The sequence below is a fragment of the Salmo trutta genome, chromosome 28 (assembly GCF_901001165.1).
Source record: "Salmo trutta chromosome 28, fSalTru1.1, whole genome shotgun sequence".
Taxonomy (NCBI): domain Eukaryota; kingdom Metazoa; phylum Chordata; class Actinopteri; order Salmoniformes; family Salmonidae; genus Salmo; species Salmo trutta.
Window position 1 is genome coordinate 29,544,745 of NC_042984.1, and position 23,328 is coordinate 29,568,072.

Consider the following 23,328-nt stretch of genomic DNA (forward strand, 5'->3'; position numbering starts at 1 on the left):
TAGTTTTCAATACATGTTTTATTCAAATAATAGGTACAGTACAGGCATGGAACATTTTAAAAACATTTAGTGACAATGTTGAAACCACATTATCATAGATTGTCTTAACCTATAAAATGTAACTTGAAATATTTACAACTATTCATTTACAAAGTATATTTATTTCTCTGTTATTAAAAAGCAAAGATTATTGACAGAAGTGGGGGCTTCAGAAAGCTGTAGCCTTCCATTCAAATACCTGAAACGGGATGTCAGAGCAAATGGGGATCAGTAACCCAACACCAGAGCAAATTCATAGATATGTTGGGAAAAAGGAGATGAGGGACATTTTGCCATCAACTAACTCATGTAGTGATAATGTTGCTGCCTCTTAATGTCTTAAATCTTCATGCAATCTCAAGGGGACCAGCCAAAGATGTAATCATCACTGTGCATTAGAGCAGTGGTTCTCAAACCTCTTCTCAGGGACCCCCAGCAGTTCCCTATATTAGATCTATTCCAGAGCTAGCACACCTGATTAAACTTGTCAACTAATCAAGACCTTGATTAGATTAATCAGGTTAGCTAGTTCAGGGCTACAACAAAATTCTGAAGCGTCTAGGTGTCCCCAAAGAGAGGTTTGTGAACCCCTGCATGAGAGGACCAGCTGCTCGTGGAAGTTTTAGATGTAAATACCATAGAATGAATTATATTGCTATGGTTCATACTCCAGAGAAGGCCCTCAGTCCTCCTCACACCACAGTGGTCGAAGGTAAGATGTGCAGGACGTAGGTGATGACAGAGACAGCGATTAGGAGGAGAGGCTGAACCTGAGCTTGAAGCTGCCCCGACGATTTAGTCTTCAGCTCCACTTCCACAGGGAAGTGGTCACTCACTTCTAGTGCCTGAAATAACGAACTGAGTTTATTCTGTGACATGATATTTATGACAGAAGAAAAATACATAGACAATTTTGGCTTTTCTGGCATGGTGCAGCTTTTCCTGGGGGCTTTTTGAGATGGAAAAGGGTTTGAAACGCTAAAAAATATGATAAAATATTGTTTGAAAAGAGCATTACCATTTCCTTTGAGAGTTTATACTCCTTGGCGATGTTGAAGACCCGAGCTGAATAAGGTTTGATGGCCTTTAGGAAGGGCTGTCCGTGTACCACAATCCTAAGAAAAACTAAGTGTCAAGTCAATAGAGCTGAATAGTAATATGTTATTGTATCCATCAATGTCTATAATAAAAAAAATCCCTTATTCAAAGAATGTATAATTTCAGTGTAGCTCATTTTCTAATTTCCACCCACCGGTCATAGGCACAGCTGGTGAGGTCTCCTACAGTGGTGTCCACCTTGTCCCCGATCAACCAGAAGAATCCAGGGTTTGAGAACAGTCTGATGTTTGCCTTGTCCTGCCTTGTTATGTGCCCACAACCAGCATTGAAGGCTCCAAGGAACATCACTTTCTATGGGACACAGAGTTGCATTACATTGGTGTAAGTTAGGTATGTGGCTAATATAGCACGACAGATAAAACAGTAATTGAATTCATCTTACTATAACCAAACAAAAACAGGTAGTTGAAATTGTTCTCCCAGTCTTGTCATGTCTCACCTCAGTATTCCACTTTATTTTTATTTCCTCAAAGACATCATAGAGCTTGTCAATCTCCTTGATTGCATCAGAGGCCGTAGTGTGCAGTGGGATCAGAGCAAAGTCTCCTATCACTGTTCAGAGGAAGATCATTAGTTATCAAAACAGTACACATTGAATTTCAATTCTCATGAACTTAAAAAGAACCAACCTGTTTCCTTGGCTTGGAATCTAACAACAAAGGGGTCTCTGGAGAAAGCATCCACACCCCCCTGCTTTTTGTCAGTGTACTGGTACCGATCTGTCAACTCTACAGTCTCATTCCTGTGGAGAGGCGTTTAGTTATAGCATCACTCACTTGGGCTTAAAGTTAAGCAGGGTGACAGAGTTAAAGAGTAGGACAGGGGAGGCAGCATATTTAGGAGGTTTTAAATGACTGCAAGTTTACGTCATGAGAATAGCATTTATAAATGAATGATGTAAGAGCTCTGAAATAGATACAGATTTTAGTCATTTAGCAGACAACACTAATTGCTCCTGTAAGTCGATCTGGATATGTCCCTTGCTCAAGGGCCCATCAACAGTCAGCTCGGGATTCAAATATATCATGTAAAAATAATGGTGTCCCTTACCGGTACAGATAGACATACTGCTCCTGGTCTTCAGGTGTCCGCCCCAGACCTCCACTGGCAACATATTTATAGTGATAGTGGTCATCATATCTAAGACAGAATGAACAAAGGGGTCTGAGTCCATAAATTGAGTGAACAAAAAGTCTAGCATAAATAATGATTTTCTTTATAACTCAAATCAATTTATTTCAAGTACTTTTAACAAAAGCCTCAATACACTTTACAGGGAGCAAAAACAAAGAGGAATAAAACAAATAAAACAATTTAGCGTGAATGATTGAACAGTGCATCTGGTATCTGCATTAGATACTTGTTACAGTATATAGATTCTACTGTACCTAGTACTGTATCTGTTGAGTCTCCCCAACAGAGCTCTGGTGGCTTTGCCCTGTAGGTCTTTTACCTCCTGAAGGAGACAGATGTCACAGCGAGACACAACCTGTGGGCAACCAACCAACATGGTCAGAACATGAATGTCTAACAATCACTGAAAAATACCTAGATTATATAGCTGTGGACTAAAAGGTTACTACAAGCTTCACTCTGTTGATCTACATGCATGCAGGTGAAGTGGGATTTTGAGTAGCAGACACCTTTTTGGTAACATGATATCCTCGCCGGTCCCATTCACATGTTTGTTATTTTTGTATTCTCATTTTGTGAAAGCAAGGAAGAGTCGCCTTCCCTTGCTAGTAGTAGCAGCTATCTTTAGCCTGGCTAAAAACATAGCAAGCTAGCTACAGTAGCCTTTTTAGCTTCACATTATCATGTGAAATAATCATATTTATAAAATAAAAAATATGCCGTGGTAAATATTTCTATAATTGCCGGTGTAACCTAAAACACTATCCGAGTGACCTGCTGCTGGTATATTCATTCCCATATCAGATAAAAATGTAAATGACATGTTTTGGTCATGAGAAAAATAAAGCACACGGCTAGTTAGTTGTCTACAGCACGTAATACAACCGGTGGGTCAAATCCTGAATGCTGATTGGTTAAAACCGCATTCCAACCGGTATCTATTCCACAAGTTATCACCCGCTAAAGCCATGTCGTTAAAATGCCTGTTTATTCTGTTCCACCGGACTGCACAATCCACGGTCTCATCAACCTAGCCATGCAATTTATGAACTAGATCTCCACTATAAAAAGCATTTAGACATTATCTTTAAAACAATAATAATTGTCTGTCTCTCCGACATTTGCAACATTGTTTCAATATTCAAATTCGATCTAGCTGTTGCATAGTAATGGACGAGTCAGAAGGATGAGACCGACAGGCAGGTTACCTCAGCCAGTCGAAATCATGAATCAGCATACTTTTTATGGGTATACAGTGCATTCGGAAAATATTCAGACCCCTTGACTTTTTCCACATTTTGTTACACCATTTTCTAAAATGGATTACATTAATTGTTTCCCCTCAATCTACACACAATACCCCATAATGACAAAGCGAAAACAGGTTTAGAAATGTTTGCCAATGTATTTAAAATTTAAAAAAAACTGAAATACCTTAAGTATTCAGACCCTTTGCTATGACTCGAAATTGAGGTCAGGTGCATCCTGTTTCCATTGATCATCCTTGAGATGTTTCTACAACTTGATTGGAGTCCACCTGTGGTAAATTCAATTGATTGGACATGATTTGGAAAGGCACACACCTGTCTATGTAAGGGCCCACAGTTGACAGTGTATGTCAGAGCAAAAACCAAGCCATGAGGTGGAAGGAATTGTCCATAGAGCTCCGAGACAGGATTGTGTGAAGGCACAGATCTGGGGAAGGGTACAAAAAAATAAAAAAATTCTGCAGCATTGAAGGTCCCCAAGAACACAGTGGCCTCCATCATTCTTAAATGGAAGAAATTTGGAACCACCAAGACTCTTCCTAGAGCTGGCCGCCCAGCCAAACTGCGCAATCAGGGGAGATGGGCCTTGGTCAGGGAGGTGACCAAGAACCCAATGGTCACTCTGGCAGAGCTCCAGAGTTCCTCTGTGGAGATGGAAGAACCACCATTTCTGCAGCACTCCACCAAATCAGGCCTTTATGGTAGAGAGTGGCCAGACGGAAGCCACTCCTCAGTAAAAATGCACGACAGCCCGCTTGGAGTTTGCCAAAAGGCACCTTAAGGACTATCAGACCATGAGAAACAAGATTCTCTGGTCTGATGAAACCAAGATTGAACTCTTTGGCCTGAATGCCTCGCTTCACATCTGGAGGAAACCTGAGCCCTCATTTATCAATGTTGCGTACGAACATAAATGTTCGTAAACCATGCATGTGATCATTTAAGCAAAGTGTGGGATTTATCAATTTGTACTTATACTTGAGAATGTGTGTAAATTTAAGCACACCTCTGACCGTGCGTACCCACAGCACCTTGTGGTAGAAAAGTCAAACTGCTAATGAAATACCATCCACCAAATGGAGAAAGGATTGACATACTGGACCAAATCAGAAACTATGAAGAAAAGATGAATACATTAATAGTTTATTCGTGTATTTATTTTATAGACACTTAAGCTACTAATAGTTCTCAGGGTGCTATCGAATTCATAAACATGAAACCATTTAATAAAGTCAATTAGAAAGAGAGTGGAATGTAAGGTTGGAGGCAATTTAGTTTAACCAGTTAAATAATATAAAAAAAGGGCAACACTGAGGCGTTGTGACTTGTCCAAAATGGCAAATCTTGCGTTGCTGGAGGATCTGGCACAAGCTGCATTACGCAGGGAGCGTGTTTTCAATGAGCTTGCAGATTGGTTTTCTGAGGGCGACGCTTGGCTTATTAGTAGATTTTGTTTTCCGAGGCATATTTTATTGTATCTCTGCAACCAACTCTCTCCAGTATTAGAAAGGGAGACGAAATGCACCAATTGCATCCCAGTGCATCCCCAAGTCCTCTCCACCCTGGGATTTTTGGCCAAAGGAACATTCCAATGGGAGATTGCGGATCGGTCTGGCATTACACAACCAACACTGAGATGAATATTGCCTGCAGTCCTTCATGGCATTATTTAATTGACCCCACAATACATACAGTTTACGAACACTGCTGTGCAACAGGCCAGAGTGAAAAGGGATTTCCATACCCTAGCTGGATTTCTCAATGTCATTGGAGTAATTGACTGCACCCACATCGCAATAAAAGCACCATCATTGAACGAATTCAACTTCGTCAACAGAAAAGGTTCCCATTCTGTCAATGGGCAGGTCATCGGTGATTCACATTTGGCTTTGTTGAATGTAGTGGCCAAATGGCCAGATGGGACACATGATTCATTCATTGTGCAGAACAGTTCAGTCAGCCTTAACCTCCAGGAAGGAGCTGTTGAGGATGGATGGCTTATTGGTAAGTGATTTATGTTTTACTTGCAAGGTTTTATTTGCCATGTTGGACCTCTACTGGGAAACAATATCTGCATGTTGTGTTCATAACTGCAGGAGACTGGGGCTACCCATTAAAAGCATGGCTGATGACTCCCCTCACAAACCAACAAGAGGCAAGTTACAACCAAGCCCACGCATGCACAAGAACAGTGGAGCGCACCATAGGCCTGCTGAAAGGGTGCTGGCTGTGCTTGTCTGGGACAGGAGGCACACTGCAATACCAGCCTAGCAAGGTTTGCCTCTGAAATGACATTGCTTCAAATGCCATTACATGAATGTAATACAACGTCCAAATTCCTTTTTAGGTTTGCTACATTGTCAAGGCTTGCAGTGTGCTCCACAACATTGCAATAAAAACAATGGCATTCCACTGAATGACCCGATTAGCCCATGCCTGACAGTGTTTCCCACCATCCATAGCCCTGGCACTGAGGACAAGAGTCAATATCATACAATGGTTTTAGGTATCTGTTCTTCCAAATATTGTAATCAAATCGACAAGGAAAACACATTTACATTGCACCAGAATTTGTCTCACATGTTTGACACAATCAACAAGTTCTTTCAATGATTGATTTGGCTCTCTCTTTCAGGCTGTTGCATACATCCTCCAGCTGCTGTTTGAGTCTGTTTGATGTGTTGATCTCTTCTTGTTGTTTCAGGACTGCGTCAGTCAAAACATGCGGCGCAGCTGAAGTGCTCACCAAAGAGAACACCCTTCTGGTAGGCCTGGGGATGGCTGAGGTGTCAGACAAATCACCCACATCTGTGAAGATTTCATTTTTGTTATATTAATTTTGTTACATTTATTGTCAAGAAAAAAATATTTAGATGTGGTCCATGTCTGAATATGGTTGCGAATATAAATCTTGACTTACCATCAGTTGGTGTATCTGGTATTCTTTTGTGGATCATTATTTTTATTGTTGTTGCATGTTTTCAAATCAAACCATTTATTTTTTATTTCATTAACTGTTCTGCACTCAGATGAGGCAGAATTTACCACAGCTCTAACCTGCTCCCAAGCAATATTTTTTTGAATCTTATTTGACAAGCCATTGCTGAGGGCTCCAAAACTATGGCTTGTTTGGCTTCCACTTCAGTGATCAAAAAGTTTCTGCGTCCAATTATGATTTCTCCATGTTGGCGGACAGAAATTAGTGACATTTCTTGCAGCTTTAAAGGGAAGGTTTGTGACCATAAATGGTCATTTAGGGCAGTTCTTTATGTAAATGAGACTTCAAGTGCACTAGCACAGTGTTTTAGAACGTGTCTGATTTATCAAGGCAAAATACTTCCAGGTGTGTGTAAATCAAGCGCACGAGCAATTTATAAATACTAACTTTGTACTTGAACATTTTACATTTTCTTCTTACGAGTTAATTTAGAAGCTTTTCTACGTAACATTGATAAATGAGGGCCCTGGCACCATCCCTACGGTGAAGCATGGTGGTGGCAGCATCATGCTGTGGGGATGTTTTTCAGCAACAGGGACTGAGAGACTATTCAGGATTGAGGCAAAGATGAACGGAGCAAAGTACAGAGAGATCCTTGATGAAAACCTGCTTCAGAGCTCTCAGGATCTCAGACTGGGGCGGAGGTTCACCTTCCAACAGGACAATGACCCTAAGCACACAGCCAAGACAACACAGGAGTAGCTTTGGGACAAGTCTCTGAATGTCCTTGAGTGGCCCAAGCCAGATCCCGGACTTGAACATCTTTGGAGAGACCTGAAAATAGCTGTGCAGCGATGCTCCCCATCCAACCTGACCGTGCTTGAGGGGATCTACAGAGAAGAATGGGAGAAACTCCCCAAATACAGGTGTGCCTAGCTTGTAGGGTCATACCCAAGAAGACTCGAGGCTGTAATCGCAGCCAAAGGTTCTTCAACAAAAGTAGTGAGTAAAGGGTCTGAATACTTATGTAAATGTGATAGTTTTGTTGTTGTTGTTGTAATACATTTGCAAACATATACAAATAAATATCAATAGAAAACAGGTAAACGAAACGAAGTGCAGCTAGTTTGCAGTCTTTCCAGCTTCCGTGTTAGCTGTGTTGTTGGCTAGCTCCTGAACAACAGTTTCCTTCAGACAGAGCACATGTTCTATGCCAGGTGAAATCACACCTCATTAGTTCATTGTTATAGATGTATCCAAATAAATGTCACTAGAAAACAGCTTAAACAAATAACTACTTTGTTGTTATTTTGGCTTCACTGTTTGATGTGACTAAGGGATAAAAAAAAGTTGCCAGCCTGTATGGCAACAGAACATTTAGAACGACTGACTGGGTCGCGCCCATAGATACAGAACAAAAAGACTGAACGACTGTCGCTTCTCTGGCAACCGAACCGATAGAACCAACAACCAGATGTGTCAGGACTATCTTGTGGAAAGTTGAAATATTTTGATGAATTTATTTATACTTATATTCATGAACATATGTACATCATTATTTGAATATGTTGGTAACCCGTTGTATAAAAGTGTTAATGCCCTCGAAGCCAGTGCTTGGAGGATATATTGGCACGGTTTGCCGGCCCAAGACGAACCGTGCCAATATATCCTCCAAGACACCGGCTACTCTGACATTATCACTTAATTATACCATTTCACAATAGCCTGTAAATCACTAGTTATTACTTCGAAACAAAATACATTTCTGGGCGGATTCTTGTGGTTTGGTTTACTGTTTGAACAGTTGCTGAAATTATATTTGGTTATCAATGCAAAATAGGCTAATTTGATGAATAGCCTATAGATCAGATCAAGGAACCAAGCGACAACACTGACCCCATGGCTGCAGAAGAAATTATGCAACATGTCAACATTTTCAGGCAGTAAAAAAGTATGTCTAAGCGTATTCCAAGGAGCCCCCCCCCCTTTGTGACAAAAAACGGCATTGCAACACACCGAATCTTGCGTCTGCAAAGAGCTTGCAGTAAGTTAAAAAAATGTAATGGCAAAAATGTAGATTTCCGCCTATATAAAAATACCCAAAAGTAACCGCTTTTAATGAGCAGTTATATGATAAGGACATGCATCAACTTGGCATCATTGGAAAGAAAACACCTGGGAGATAAGGAAATGGTCAGACCATAGATAGGAATGGCACAGTTCAGCTCACATAGAATCAAGCACACAAACCAACTATGTTCTTTTTTTTGTCAACTTTAAATGGACAAGCTATAAGTCAATTATTGATGAATAGTGCTGGAAACAGATGCCTTCCACAACAAGTAAAAAAACTTCTGAAAAACCCCCCAAGATTAAGACAACAGCTAGAACTTCAGATTTTTTAGTAAGAGGTGTCAGGTGTGGTCAAGGGACATCGCCAAGTGTTCCCTCAACCTCTCCAAAGTATGTAAATAAGGTAATTCCACTGCTATTACACATTGAATAAGCCTAAAAGTTATTAGTCGCTATAAAAACACAATTTCCACAATACCAACCTCTTTCAAACAGTGTGGAGGTGTCAGGGGACAATCTTTCAACCTCTCCAAAGTGTCCGAATGGGGTAATTCCACTCCTCAAATCACATTTTCTTGGTCGCATACACATATTTAGCAGATGTTATTACAGGTGTAGCGAAATGCTTGTGTTCCTAGCTCCAAAAGTGCAGTTACATCTAACAATTCACAATAATGTGAGCTAAATAGCATGATCATTACACAGGTGCACTTTGTGCTGGGGACAATAAAAGGCCACTCTATAATGTACATTTTTGTCACAACACAATGCCACAGATGTCTCAAGTTGAGGGAGTGTACAATTGGTATGCTGACAGCAAGAATGTCCATCAGATCTGTTTCCAGAGAATTTAATGTTAATTTCTCTACCATAAGCTGCCCTCCTATGTCGTTTCAGAGAATTTGGCAGTACGCCCAACCAGCCACACAACTGCAGACCACGTCTAATCACACCAGCCCAGGAACTCCACATCCGGCTTCTTCACCTGCGGGATCGTCAGAGACCACCCACCTGGACAGCTGATGAAACTGAAGAGTATTTATGTCTGTAATAATGCCCTTTTGTGGGGAAAAACTCATTCTGATTGGCTGGGCCTGACTCCCAACTGGCTGCGCCCCTGCCCAGTCAAGTGAAATCCATAGATAAGGACCCAATTAATTCATTTCAAATTACTGATTTCCTTATATGAACTGTAACTCTGTAATCGTAAGCTCTCTCACACACGAAATTAGTAAAACAATATGTAAACATTATTAAAGTGATCAGTGATTCCATGTCTATGTACTTAGGGCAGCAGCATCTAAGGTGCAGGGTTGAGTAACCGGCTAGTGACAGTGACTAAGTTCAGGGCAGGGTACTGGCTAGTGATGGCTATATAACAGTCTGATAGAGGTTTTAAGGCTATGGGATCGATGTCCCACCAGCGGGACATATTGAAAAGGCCTTTGATAAAGACTGGATTTTATTTATAAATGCGTGGAGTCTCTTGTAAAATGCGTAAAAGTAATGTATAGCAACTCGAGGTGTAAAATAGTAAATAGAAAAAAGTATTTGATCCCCTGCTGATTTTGTACGTTTGCCCACTGACAAAGAAATGATCAGTCTATAATTTTAATGGTAGGTTTATTTGAACAGTAAGAGACAGAATAACAACCAAAAAAATCAAGAAAAACGCCTGTCAAAAATGTTATAAATTGATTTGCATTTTAATGAGGGAAATAAGTATTTGACCCCCTCTCAATCAGAAAGATTTCTGGCTCCCAGGTGTCTTTTATACAGGTAACGAGCTGAGATTAGGCGCACACTCTTAAAGGGAGTGCTCCTAATCTCAGCTTGTTACCTGTATAAAAGACACCTGTCCACAGAAGCAATCAATCAGATTCAAAACTCTCCAAGACCAAAGAGCTCTCCAAGGATGTCAGGGACACGATGTGTAGGTCTACACAAGGCTGGAATGGGCTACAAGACCATCACCAAGCAGCTTGGGACAACAGTTGGTGCGATTATTCGCAAATGGAAGAAACACAAAATAACTGTCAATCTCCCTCTGCCTGGGGCTCCATGCAAGATCTCACCTCGTGGAGTTGCAATGATCATGAGAATGGTGAGGAATCAGCCCAGAACTACACGGGAGGATCTTGTCAATGATCTCAAGGCAGCTGGGACCATAGTCACCAGGAAAACAATTGGTAACACACGACGCCATGAAGGACTGAAATCCTGCAGCGCCCGCAAGGTCCCCCTGCTCAAGAAAGCACATGTACATGCCCGTCTGAAGTTTGCCAATGAACATCTGAATGATTCAGAGGACAACTGGGTGAAAGTGTTGTGGTCAGATGAGACCAAAATGGAGCCCTTTGGCATCAACTCAACTTGCCATGTTTGGAGGAGGAGGAATGCTGCCTATGACCCCAAGAACACCATCCCCACCGTCAAACATGGAGGTGGAAACATTATGCTTTGGGGGTGTTTTTCTGCTAAAGGGAGAGGACAACTTCACCGCATCAAAGGGACGATGGACGGGGCCATGTACCGTCAAATCTTGGGTGAGAACCTCCTTCCCTCAGCCAGGGCATTGAAAATGGGTCGTGGATGTTCATTACCACAGGTAATCTTAGGTTTTACTACATACAGTCGAGAGGAACTATTGGATATAAGAGCAACGTCAACTCACCAACATTACGACCAGAAATACAACTTTCCCGAAGAGGATCCTCTGTTTGGCCCACCACCCAGGACAATGGATCGGATCCCAGCCGGCGAGCCAAAACAACGACGTCGCAGAAGAAGGGGCAGACGGAGCGGTCTTCTGGTCAGGCTCCGTAGACGGGCACATCGCGCACCGCTCCCGAGCATACTACTCACCAATGTCCAGTCTCTTGACAACAAGGTAGATGAAATCCGAGCAAGGGTAGCATTCCAGAGAGACATCCGAGACTGTAACGTTCTTTGTTTCACGGAAACATGGCTCACTCGAGACACGCTATCTGAGTCGGTACAGCCACCTGGTTTCTTCACGCATCGCTCCGACAGAAACAAGCATCTCTCTGGTAAGAAGGGTGGGGGTGTATGCCTTATGATTAACGAGACGTGGTGTGATCATAACAACATACAGGAACTCAAGTCATTTTGTTCACCTGACTTAGAATTCCTCACTATCAAATGCCGACCGCATTATGTACCAAGAGAATTCTTTTCGATTATAATCACAGCCGTGTATATCCCCCCCAAGCAGACACATCGACGGCCCTGAAAGAACTTCATTGGTCTCTATGTAAACTGGAAACCACATTTCCTGAGGCTGCATTTATTGTAGCCGGGGATTTTAACAAGGCTAATTTGAAAACAAGGTTCCCCAAATTCTATCAGCATATCGGTTGTGCTACCAGGGCGGGCAAAACCCTAGACCACTGTTATTCTAACTTCTGTGACGCATATAAGGCCCTCCCCCGCCCTTGCGTGTTAACCCTCGCAAGACTGCAGGCCCAGTGTTTTTCTGGATTTATTTGTTATTCTGTCTCTCACTGTTCAAATAAACCTACCATTAAAATTATAGACTGATCATTTCTTTGTCAGTGGGCAAACATACAAAATCCGCAGGGGATCAATACTTTTTTCCCCCCCTCACTGTATGCCGATGACTCAAGTTTTATATTGAGTCTGAAAGCTAGATCCCTGCAATGTCTCATTGAAGATCTAGATAGGTTTTAGTCCAGAAAAGTTATGATAAGTATACAATATTACATATTGGATCTTTAAAAATATAAACTTTCATATTACCCTGCAGTTTACCTATAAAAATGGGCTGACGGTGAAGTAGACATACTTGGTATTAATATCACCAAAGCTATAAATGACCTCTCCACAATGAATTTCAATAGAAAACTAGTAAAAATAGACAAGATCCTGCAACCATGGAGAGGTAAAAACCTGCCATTTTATGGAAAACTTACACTGATTAACTCTTTAGTCATCTCAGTTTACTCACTTATGGCAATACCTACTCCTGATGATTCATTTTTCAAATCATATGAGCAAAAAATATTTAGCTTTATCTAGGATGCTAAACCAGACAGGCACGCTTTATCTTATCTATAATGAATATGAACTGGGTGGGTTGAGATTATAAAATATAAAACCTCTAAACGCTTCACTTATACAAAAGTTTTACTTCAACCCTAAAATGGTTCTCATGTTGTTAGAATAATTTGATATCTTGATGATAATAATCAATTCGCCTTGACTAATGCCCAAGGTTTGTAAGACAATGGGTTAAATAATTAGGCAAGGACTCAGCTTTCTGCAAAAGGTTTCTGTAGCTTTATTCAGAGAACGTTCTGAGGTCAGGATAACAAAAGTCATTATATAGTTCTTGCTTACTTACGCACATGCATTTACACACAAACTGTTGGTGACCTGCATCCCCCATTGACTTCACACACACTGTTTATCACTACCTAGCTCAGCCTGTTCCTTTCCCTCAAGGTTAGGAACCCTTTGAAGTTTTACTCCCTTTACCATCTGTCCCCTGCTCTCTACACTAATTACATACACACATTTCTTTCCCTCTCCAGTGGTTCCTGGACTTTCTGGAACTAATCAGACCAATCGATCACTACATTGATTATTCATTAACCATGCTGTATGACTAATAATTCATCATGGTTTATTGATTCATTTACTAACCATGCTGTATGACTAATAATTCATCATGGTTTATTGATTCATTTACCTTTATTAGATAATTATCTTATCACATGTAGATTACTAAGAAAAGCTCATCCATTGTTTAAAAACGTCCTTTTTGCCTGTTCAGATTGCCATGTCTCATTTTCGATTAATTGAAAATGAAACCTTTTTCAAAGCATTTATTTTTTCAAACAAGCATTGCAGAGCTGGTTACAATTTCATCCCCCTGAAAATATAAATATTATGGCTGAATGTTTGAAAAGGGTATGGTTTTTAAATGAAATTGTAGAGTCTCATTTCATGGCGTTATCAGAATTGTATGGGAAGGTATGCTCAATCCAAGATTACAACCAATTAATTACAGAATTACCCCAAAAATGGAGGAGACAGGTGGCAGCGGGAGGAGGTAGGGAACTGGTGTCTGCCCAATATAAAGAATCAAAACTGGCAGAGGAATAAAAATAGCATAAATAGGAAAGTATATCAATTTCATTTGAGGACCAGGAGGTTGACAGCTGTGCCATATAGATCGCAAAATAGTTGATGTACCGATTCCATGGTACATGGTGTATGAGTTGATATATAAAACGACGCAAGATTCAAGACTTCATGCCTTTCAGCTAAAATGATTGCACAGAATTCTTGCCAACAAAATGTTGAATATTTGGGGTATACAATCACTGCAGATTTTGTTGTGAGGATACAGAATCAATAGACCATTTATTTTGGTATTGCCCTCAGGTAGCCTGTTTCTGGTCTCAGGTTCAGGAATGGCTGAAGAAGCATAACATTAATCTAAAATTGACCCTAGAAATAGCATTGTTGGGAGATCTGGAGAGACCTGGTCAGCCAATTTCTATACTCTTAGTAAAAGTATTTAACTTCAATTCACAATCTGTGGATTCTATTCAATAGATTCCAATTGTAGGTTAAACATCACAGCATAGTTGAAAGATTCACTACCGTTTAAAAGTTTGGGGTCACTTAGAAATGTACTTGTTTTTTAAAGAAAAAAAAAGAAAACAGACTGTCCATTAAAATAACATTAAATTGATCAGAAATTCAGTGTAGACATTGTTAATGTCAAATTACTATTGTAGCTGGAAACAGCTAATCCAAGTTTATCATTTTAAAAGGCTAATTGAGCATTAGAAAACCCTTTGCAATTGTGTTAGCACAGCAGAAAACTGTTGTTCTGATTGAAAGAAGCAATAAAACTGGCCTTCTTTAGACTAGTTGAGTATATGGAGCATCAGCATTTGTGGGTTCGATTACAGGCTCAAAATGGCCAGAAACAAAGGCCTTTCTTCTGAAACTCAGTCTATTCTTATTCTGAGAAATTAAGGCTATTCCATGCGAGAAATTGCCAAGAAACTGAAGATCTCATACAACGCTGTGTACTACTCCCTTCACAGAACAGTGCAAACGGTCTCTAACCAGAATAGAAAGAGGAGTGGGAGGCCCCGGTGCACAACTGAGCAAGAGGACAAGTACATTAGTGTCTAGTTTGAGAAACAGACACCTCACAAGTCCTCAACTGGCAGCTTCATTAAATAGTACCCGCAAAAACACCAGTCTCAAACACCAGCCTCCAGGATGCTGGCCTTCTAGGCAGAGTTCCTCTGTCCAGTGTCTGTGTTCTTTTGACCATCTTAATCTTCTCTTTTTATTGGCCAGTCTGAGATATGGCTTTTTCTTTGCAACTCTGCCGAGAAGGCCAGCATCCCGGAGTCGCTTCTTCACTTTTGACGTTGAGACTGGTGTTTTGCGGGTACTATTTAATGAAGCTGCCAGTTGACCTTGTGGGAGATCTGTCGACTTGCCCTTGAGCAGGGCTTTGACCCTGGTTGCTTCTGTGGGTTGCTCTGGATGGGAGTCTGTTAAATGACTTAAGGTAATGTAAATGTTGAGCGGCTTCACTGCAAGTACATTGTATATGTTTTAATATTCAATAAAACATTTTTTTTTTTTTTTTTTTTAAACAATGGCCGTGAGAATTTGGTGGCCTCTCCAAAGTTACACAGAATATATTCAATGTATACCAGTAAACTAGTGTGAAATAAATACAACATGTAACTACTTTGGAATGATACACATGACACCGCTATACTGTAAATATAAAACAAAAAGAAGCAGACCACAACTATATAAAAGTACTAAATACATCACAGGAGGTTGGTGGCACCTTAACTGGGGAGAACAGGTAATGACTGGAGCAGAGACAGTGGAATGGTATCAAATACATGGTTTCCAGGTGTTTGATGCCATTCCATTCGCTACATTTCAGACATTATTATGAGCCATTATCCCCTTAGCGGCCTCCACTGAAATACATACTATATATAGAAAGCTATGCAAAATAATTTACATACAGAACTAAAACTGAATCCAATCCTTGTAGTAAATATTTCTCTGCCAGAGCCATCTTGGTCAAGGTCGCTCCCAGCCTCTGTGTTTGACTCACTAAGAATTTCCTCCAAAGCCTCTCACGGTATACCTGGCTTTTGTAATCTTTTTACTCCCCTGTTGGGCAGTTTGCTTGGTTTTTCGCTTTCTTTTTACATTCCTGATAAGCCATTTTTATGCCAAAGCGATGCCAAATCCGTTCAAAACATTATGATGTGCTCTGGAGTGCGTCCTTTCAAAATGCCGGTAGTAATGGGCCACATTACTCAAAATAGCTATAAAGCTTACCTTATTGGCTACACGACTGTCCATATTTCACTTTATCCGCACCCCAGTCTAACCACACCCTTTGTGCACAAAGATGTAGTCACTGGGTGGACGTTGACGTTCTAATTCAACCATACATTACCGGAGAACATTGGTAATGGGCTACTTTTCTCCGTAAGAACCTAGCTCAAACACAGGCCAAATCGAAGCTTACCTTGTAAGATGTTTGTTGTTTAGTGAAAACGAAGTATAAAATGAACTTCTTGACTCGATAACGGTTGGTCACAGGCCGACAAATAACATCCGTTTTGTATCATCTTTGGAATCTTCGCTTTCACCACATATCAAGGTTGTTCAAGTGTATATATAGGGTGTGACCTGACCCATTATGGCCGTATGCCCATATACTAGTCGCACCAAAGATTGTATGTACGGATGGAAAGCAAAGATCCCCAGCTTTCAGGATAGGGGCTACCGTTCTCATTTTAGACGACATTGAATACGAAGGTCCCCTATTTAGGAGACCCTACATTTAAGTGGATTGAGACTGATTTACACAACAGTATGACACCATAGTTAAAGATGCTGTCCAGGATCTTAAGCACTTAGCTACAAATTCGTAACATATTGTATGAATTGGAATTTGTAACATATCATACAAATTGCAAATCAAAAAAATTGCAGTACATAACAGATCATACTAAATTGTGCAACATTTCCGGGGGGACCCGTTTTGGCGTGTGAGCACTAGTTTTCAAAGCTACTGGCTGAAATTATACAAAATCTTAGTTTCTCTTTTGAGCCACTTTTCTCTAAAAGCAACAGTTCTCTTCTTGTAAGCCTGTATTATTCTGAAAAGACAACTAGAGTCACCTTGGTTAGAGTGTGCATCACTCTGTAGTTGGCTGATTTGGTGGCATCGAAGTTCTGGATGTTGAAGGCACATATCTTGAAGCCTGAACATGGTCCATAAATACCAATGAGAAGGAGGGAGAGGAGGAGAGGAGAAGGGCAACTCATGACTGAGCTGCTTGCTGTTAATAGAAAAGACGGAAAATTACTGGGCATCGACATTCATTTTTTACTATACATTGTGAGTCATTAAAATGGTAATCACTCAGATCATGGTTCATCACCAACTTTTCTGTTAAAAAAAACAGATTCCTAATGTAATACCTGCTAGGTAACAGTTGTGGCACCCTGTGAAGAGATTAATGAGTCCAGGATTTCATTCAGCAAAGCGACACAGTTGTGTGTAAACAGCTCTGCAATATACACCCTAAACTAGTTTTTCTTGAATGTCGGTTAGTCATTTGGAGCTGTGTCCTGCATTATCAATGTGCTTGTCAACTCCAGGGCAGTGAGTGAATGTCAATCTGAATGAGTTGTTCAAAAGGTCCATCTTTTACAATCCTCACATTAAGCTTCACTCAAGCAACTTATTATTTTAAATAGGCAAGTCAGTTAAGAACAAATTCTTATTTACAATGACGGCCTACCCCGGACAAACCCTAACGATGCTGGGTCAATTGTGCACCACCCTTTGGGACTCCCAATCACGGCTGGTTGGGATACAGACTGGAATCGAACCAGGGTCTGTAGTGACGCCTCCAGCACTGTATTAACTAGTCTTTGTTAGAGAAGCAAACAGTTCATTGTTGTGCTCCACAATTGACGATGATTGCATAATAGTGATACAATCAGTTTGAATTTGACCTGTTGGATCGAGAAACTGTGTCCTTGCATGTTCAGTCACATTTGACAGTGCTGTTGAACAATGGAGAGGGAGCACACCAATCCAACCAGCTGTCCTGCTTCCTTAGTAAGCCCTAGCCCAGCCCTGACGCAGTATACTGGTGGTAGGATTCCACTCCAGGCTGTTTCTGCATTTGGGAAGTCATTGTTAAAGTTGAAAACAGAAGCTTGGATTCAACAAACTAGAGTCCCACTATGATCTTTGTGTTCCAAGGTTAGGGGAAACCTCTAGAAAACATTCCAGACAGAAGTGTTTACCAAATCAAACACACCCAATATGGCCCTGATTAAATGTAGATATAAGTCTCAGCAATTCAAGAATTGCTTCTTTAAACAATCCCACCAGATGAAAATGGACTAACCACAGCTGAGACTCAAAAGCCTACAGAGTCAAATGCAGACTCAAAAAGAGCAATCGTCTCCATGATAGTGTTTGTACAATACACAAAGGCATTAAATCAGACATACATTTAGAAGCTTCTGGTGAGCAAGGTGAAGATGAAATATTTTAACAGAAACAGAGAGAATCATTAGCCTACCTTCTTTAATGAGAATTTGATAAATTCCAGGCACACCAAGGTGTTATATTAGGCTAATCTTTACACACCTTACCCAAACTCCCCAATGGCTGTCATTAGGTGAAGATTGGGTAATCCTTTTTCACCCACAGAGATAGATAGAGGACTCATCTTTGTACCTGTGCCATTATAGAGTCTGTGACAACATGGACAGTGCCATTGAAGCAACCTCCATTTTGAAGTAGTCAATTTTCTTCTTCAAAACATGACTCCAACAGGGTCACCAGGAGGGATCAGTAAATGAAGTTGGAAATGGTGGAAGCCCTCAATGGCACTGCCCATGCGTTTACCCTTTTGGCCACCAGAGGCCTCTATCATTCTCTATGGGTTTCACCACACCTTCAACACATCTTCCTGTCAGATATGTCCCACCTCCTCTTTTTGTTTCCATACAGCTGGAATCTACTTGTAGGAGTAAATTGTATTTTTTTTAAAAGGTCTCTCAGGGGCAACAGGGAGGTGAGAGTTAACAAACTACACAGATCTGAATCAGTCATGACCACTTTTCAAATATGTTTAATCATGCTCACAGTTCCAGTTTACTTAAATAAAGGAGAAGGGTTAATCCGATCGTTCAGACCTCACAACGGCAGTAAAGCACCCAAGCTCACTGGCCTAAATTGGCTAGCTTGCTGGCTACGTCCAGACATATGGGAAAACACCAAAGTGAATTTACGAACGCACCCCTGTCATAATTACGGGGGCGTTGCTGATGCAGGAATGCCCACATGCAGGAACGCCCCGAATTCCGGGACGCAATCGCACATTATTTGGACAGACTGTCCTAAATAAATTTGGGGCAGACTCAGAAGCTGCATAATGCTGATGAAATAGCTAAGGGAGCTTTACGGATCCATTATAACAGTGAGTGAGATTCGCAACTTTAGCTATGATTTGAAGTTTGCCCGCTAGGTTTAGCCAAATAAATTAAAGTACGTTGTTATCCGTAGTTAGCTAGCTGATCAAGCTAATTTGACTAGCTAGCTACTGTAGTTCGCTTGTTAAGTTACCCTATTTTGTATTCGTAACTAGCTTGTCTGCAGATCCTAGTTAGCCACTTCTGTTTCTAGTTCAACTCGCTGAATGCTTTTACGTGCTGGAACGCTTGTTTCTCCATATTGCATGCATGTCTGTTAAAAGGCTATCTTCAAAGAAGAACTAACGTTAACTAGCTAACTATAACATTTGCTATTTTCTTTATTTAGACCCCGCCCCCTACTCAGTTGTCTTGCTTCAACATTTGCATTATTGATGAGCTGCAATGTTTCCATCCAAACATTTTAGTTGGTGTAACAGGTGTAACGTTAACATGTCAGAGTTTACCGATTTTACACATTGCCATACGAAAAAATGATTGTGATTATTGACTATTATAAGCTGACTTGATGTACACCTACATAGTTCTTGTAGGTTGTACACTATCTGACATCAAATGAACTTACTGAAACTATTTCCTAGTGGTGTGCTGGGATGGCTTCTAAGCTCATGGACAGACTGCGACGGACACTGTTCAAAGAAGGAGAGGTAGTCTCTAAGGAGCCAATTGATGTAACAGAGGAAAGCTTCCCAGAGAGTTCTGAGTTAGAGGACGATACAGAGTGTGTCTCAGAGCGGCTTGGGGGAACACTCTGCTTCGATGGGGAGAGTGCCCTGGAATCCGAAGACCCAGGTGAGGCCTCAGGACCAGACAGTGACTCAGACTACCTTGGAGAGTCCATAGAGGATGGATTCAGCAGCACAGGTATTGTAGACATAATTCACAACAATGATCTCTCATATAGCAGGCAGATGGTGGGATACACTTATCCAGTACTGTGATGTGTCTTTGTATAAACATTAATGTACTATACTATTAGTCAACTGACACATCTGACCAGAATAAGAATGGCATTCCACTGTATTCTGCTTTCTTGAAACCGCAAGTTTCACTTCAGGTTTTTCAGTCTATGTGCAAACGTGAGCTTTCTCAGTTTTAGATGAGTGGGTTGAGGGCTGTCTTAGCTGACGTGTCTCTGCCTTTGTTCCTCAGACACCAGCCCAGTGGGCCCGTCTCCTGGAGGCTCATCCCTGCTCACACGTCAGCTGCAGGATAGCTGGAGGAGCTTAAGATTCCGCAGTGTTCCTCAGAAGCTGGTGTTTGAAGTGACTGATGCCAGTGTGGTGCAAGAGAGCTCCTCCAAGTATGTGGTACGTGTGACACAGCAGAGACGAATGTCTATTGCCTGGCTAAGCCTGTGTGTCATCTTGTTGACAGTGTACCTCCTCCTCCGCAGCTCTACACCATCCATTTGATCCAGTCTGGGATGTTTGACGAGACCCCCGCTGCCATCACCCGGCGATACACCGACTTTAAGCGCCTGCACAGCTGCCTTCGCCGTCGTCACCGGGACAACATGGAGCGCGTTGGTTTTCCCCGCAAGAAGCTGCGTAAAAACTTTGTGGCTGAGACCATCGCCAAGCGGAGCCGGGCGTTTGAGCAGTACCTAACCCACATGCACTCGCTGGCTGAGCTGCGGTGCTCGCCCACCTTCCTGGAGTTCTTCTACCTGGGTGACCTGCAGGCTGGCCAGATGCTGATGCGCGTGGGCCGTTACCAGGAGGCCCTGGGCCCTCTGCTCAATGGCCTGAGGCTCCAGGAGAAGCTAGGCTGTGAGCAGCAGGGAAAGCAGCAGCCCCATCACCAGCAGGGCACCCACTGGCTCTTCACCCTGTTGGCCCTGGTGACCTGCTTCCAGGAGCTGGAGCAGCTGGGGGAGGCCCAGGAGCACTGTGACCGAGCCCTGAGGGACCTGGCCCCCTCACCGGAGGCCTTGCAGCAGCACCACTTTCACCCACTGCTCATTCCTCTTCTCCAGACCAACGTCAGACTGTCTTGGAAGATCTCTAAGGATAAGCGGCAGTGGGAAGTGCTGCTTCAGGAGATCCAGGACTCGGGGGCTGATATAGGGAACCAGCCCAGCCTGAAGGAGTACCTGATGAAGGAGGCCCTGGTGGAGAGTGAGGGAGACACTAAGGCCAAGCTCAAAAGGGAAAAGGCCACTTAACCCAAAGATAATGAGGAAAGCATTTCATGGAACCTAGTAATGAGGGATTTGGTCTTTGGTCTTTGGTCTCTTGACATGTTTCCCACAGCACTGTCTAAACTGTTAGACATTCTAATGAATACACTCAACTGACCAAGGCATGCACAAATAGCAGAAAACAATCGCATGTTATAATTGTCTATAAAGTTCATTTTTTGCTTGATTGTTTTACCTTGTAAATTGTAGACATGCAAGTCATTTTTATGATACAGCTGCTTGGAAATAACTTTTTATTAAACGTCTATTTTTCCAAAACAGTTTTAACAGCAAATAATAGTTCACTATTTCAAAAATATTCCTGCTTTTTCAATTATGCCATTCTCATTCTTATTGAGATGTAAGTGGATTAATAACTTTAGGATGGAAAAAGGATAGACCATTAATTTAAGGACAAACTTTGCACAAGTTAAAGTAATGCAGGTAGAAAATGATTCCTTCTGTAAGGGGTAGATATTCTTGTTTACACATTAAGGGAAACCCAGTGTCTGACAGCTATTGATCAACACTCCAACTTGTTAAAATCAAGGCATTTGAATCATTCTTAACCCAGATTTGTTTATATTGCTATAGTATTACGCCGCCTCTGTACTGGATTTTGATTTGAGTCACTTTAATGTCAATATAGACTTACATAAGGGAAAATAATTCAGGTTTGTTTCCTTTCATATGCCAGATGAGGGCGTGTGAGCCAAATCTGAATGCACGACTGGAAGTGAGTTTTAGACTAGAGGTATGCCTTAACTATGTATTTTTGCCATACTGCAGGCAGTAACGGATAGGTCCTGTACCACTAATGACGTTTCAGAGCAGGGAGGTAAACCTTTTGTTGCACTGTGAAATAGGCTAGTCTACATGCTTGAGTGAATTTCAAACTAACCTAAGAATGATTTTCTCAATAGCCTAAACACTTGCAATGTTACATCTTTCTCTGAAAGTGCCTGCCTTGCACCTTAACTCTAGCCTTAACATTTCACACTTTCTTTGTATACTAAAATGATTGGAATATGTATTTTGTTTAATAAATCTATCCCCCAAAAAAGTTTACTTAATTTCTCATTTGGAAGATCTGGCATGTAAGGAAGTTAAAACACAAACAGTTAAAATGAAATATTTTACTGAGGGCTGTCAGAACAATCTCAATGCAAGCACTCGCAGTGCAATGGAGATACTTCTCTAACCAGTCCAATGACCCTGTGACAAGTGTTTCAAATCACATGCATGCTTCAGACACTCAAACATTGTGGTACTCATGTGCCTACTGTATTAATCAGTGTATATAAATACATTCATATAAAGGATGGACATGTTGCTTCCTGCTTTGCAGGAATCAATTTCCCATAATTTCCTCAGAGGTACGTCTGTCACAGCAACAGTGCAAATGCCATTAATAGATAGCTGTGAGGACAAACACCCATGGGGAAAATCTCAATTGCATAGTCCTCATCTCCTCAAAACCCATTGGAAGAGAAAGTCAGAGGGAAGGGACCTCTGGCTTTCTCATCCAAAGGGTTTTGAGGGGAGAGGATGTGAGGTATGCAATTGAGATATTGCTTCAGACTACTGGAAGTACTGAAGGGGCCCTTGAAGAAAAACATTGGTTTACAAAGAACCCAACAGCAGTAACTCAGTCCACTCGGCATCAGTCACAACTAAGAACATCGCCACTATGTTTAACACATGATTGATGATTCCATCACAAAGTGTTGGATGGATGGATACGCTCGGCGGACTCTTCCAGTCTATGGCGGTAAGACGGGACATCAGGGTTTGTTGAACATCTGGTGGTTTCCTCCAGCAGCACTGGGGGTTACACTAGCTGCACCAGCTCCTCCTGACTGGACATCCACGAAGCCCATCCTCTGCCTCCTCTTCCTCTGCTCCGTCATCTACGCAGGAAACAGTGCAACAACACACTATGTCAGCCAGGCCAGGGCCATACTGCTGGAAACACTAGCCTATATTATGAGGACATCAGTTCA

At 41.5% G+C, this 23,328-nt stretch overlaps 3 protein-coding genes across 5 annotated transcripts in view; 1 reads left to right on the forward strand and 2 right to left on the reverse strand.

Moving 5' to 3' along the window:
- LOC115165964 (deoxyribonuclease gamma) lies at positions 1-18,482 on the reverse strand. 3 transcript variants are annotated; one of them, XM_029719524.1, is made up of 9 exons: positions 18,386-18,482; positions 16,807-16,967; positions 2,547-2,647; positions 2,209-2,298; positions 1,788-1,900; positions 1,598-1,710; positions 1,292-1,449; positions 1,058-1,154; positions 1-884 (listed from the first exon to the last, which is right to left on the reverse strand). In XM_029719524.1, exons 2-9 carry the CDS (start codon positions 16,951-16,953, stop codon positions 732-734), a joined length of 972 nt encoding a protein of 323 aa, XP_029575384.1. In that variant the 5' UTR covers positions 16,954-16,967; positions 18,386-18,482; the 3' UTR covers positions 1-731. The 3 variants fall into 3 exon arrangements, with proteins under 3 accessions (XP_029575384.1, XP_029575382.1, XP_029575383.1); XM_029719522.1 differs by lacking the exon at positions 18,386-18,482 and adding an exon at positions 18,228-18,349; XM_029719523.1 differs by lacking the exon at positions 18,386-18,482 and adding an exon at positions 17,110-17,359.
- A 539-nt stretch (positions 18,483-19,021) lies between these two features.
- Positions 19,022-22,388, forward strand: LOC115165966 (sorting nexin-21). The gene is made up of 4 exons (XM_029719527.1): positions 19,022-19,130; positions 19,725-20,007; positions 20,296-20,453; positions 20,540-22,388. Exons 2-4 carry the CDS (start codon positions 19,737-19,739, stop codon positions 21,308-21,310), a joined length of 1,200 nt encoding a protein of 399 aa, XP_029575387.1. The 5' UTR covers positions 19,022-19,130; positions 19,725-19,736; the 3' UTR covers positions 21,311-22,388.
- Positions 22,389-22,446: 58 nt separating this feature from the next.
- The window catches only part of LOC115165965 (inositol 1,4,5-trisphosphate receptor type 3), a 43,768-nt gene continuing 42,886 nt past the window's right edge, over positions 22,447-23,328 (reverse strand). The window contains exon 58 of the mRNA XM_029719526.1: positions 22,447-23,235. Coding sequence (XP_029575386.1) covers positions 23,110-23,235 — 126 coding nt within the window. The 3' untranslated portion in view covers positions 22,447-23,109. The remainder of the gene's footprint in view (positions 23,236-23,328) is intronic.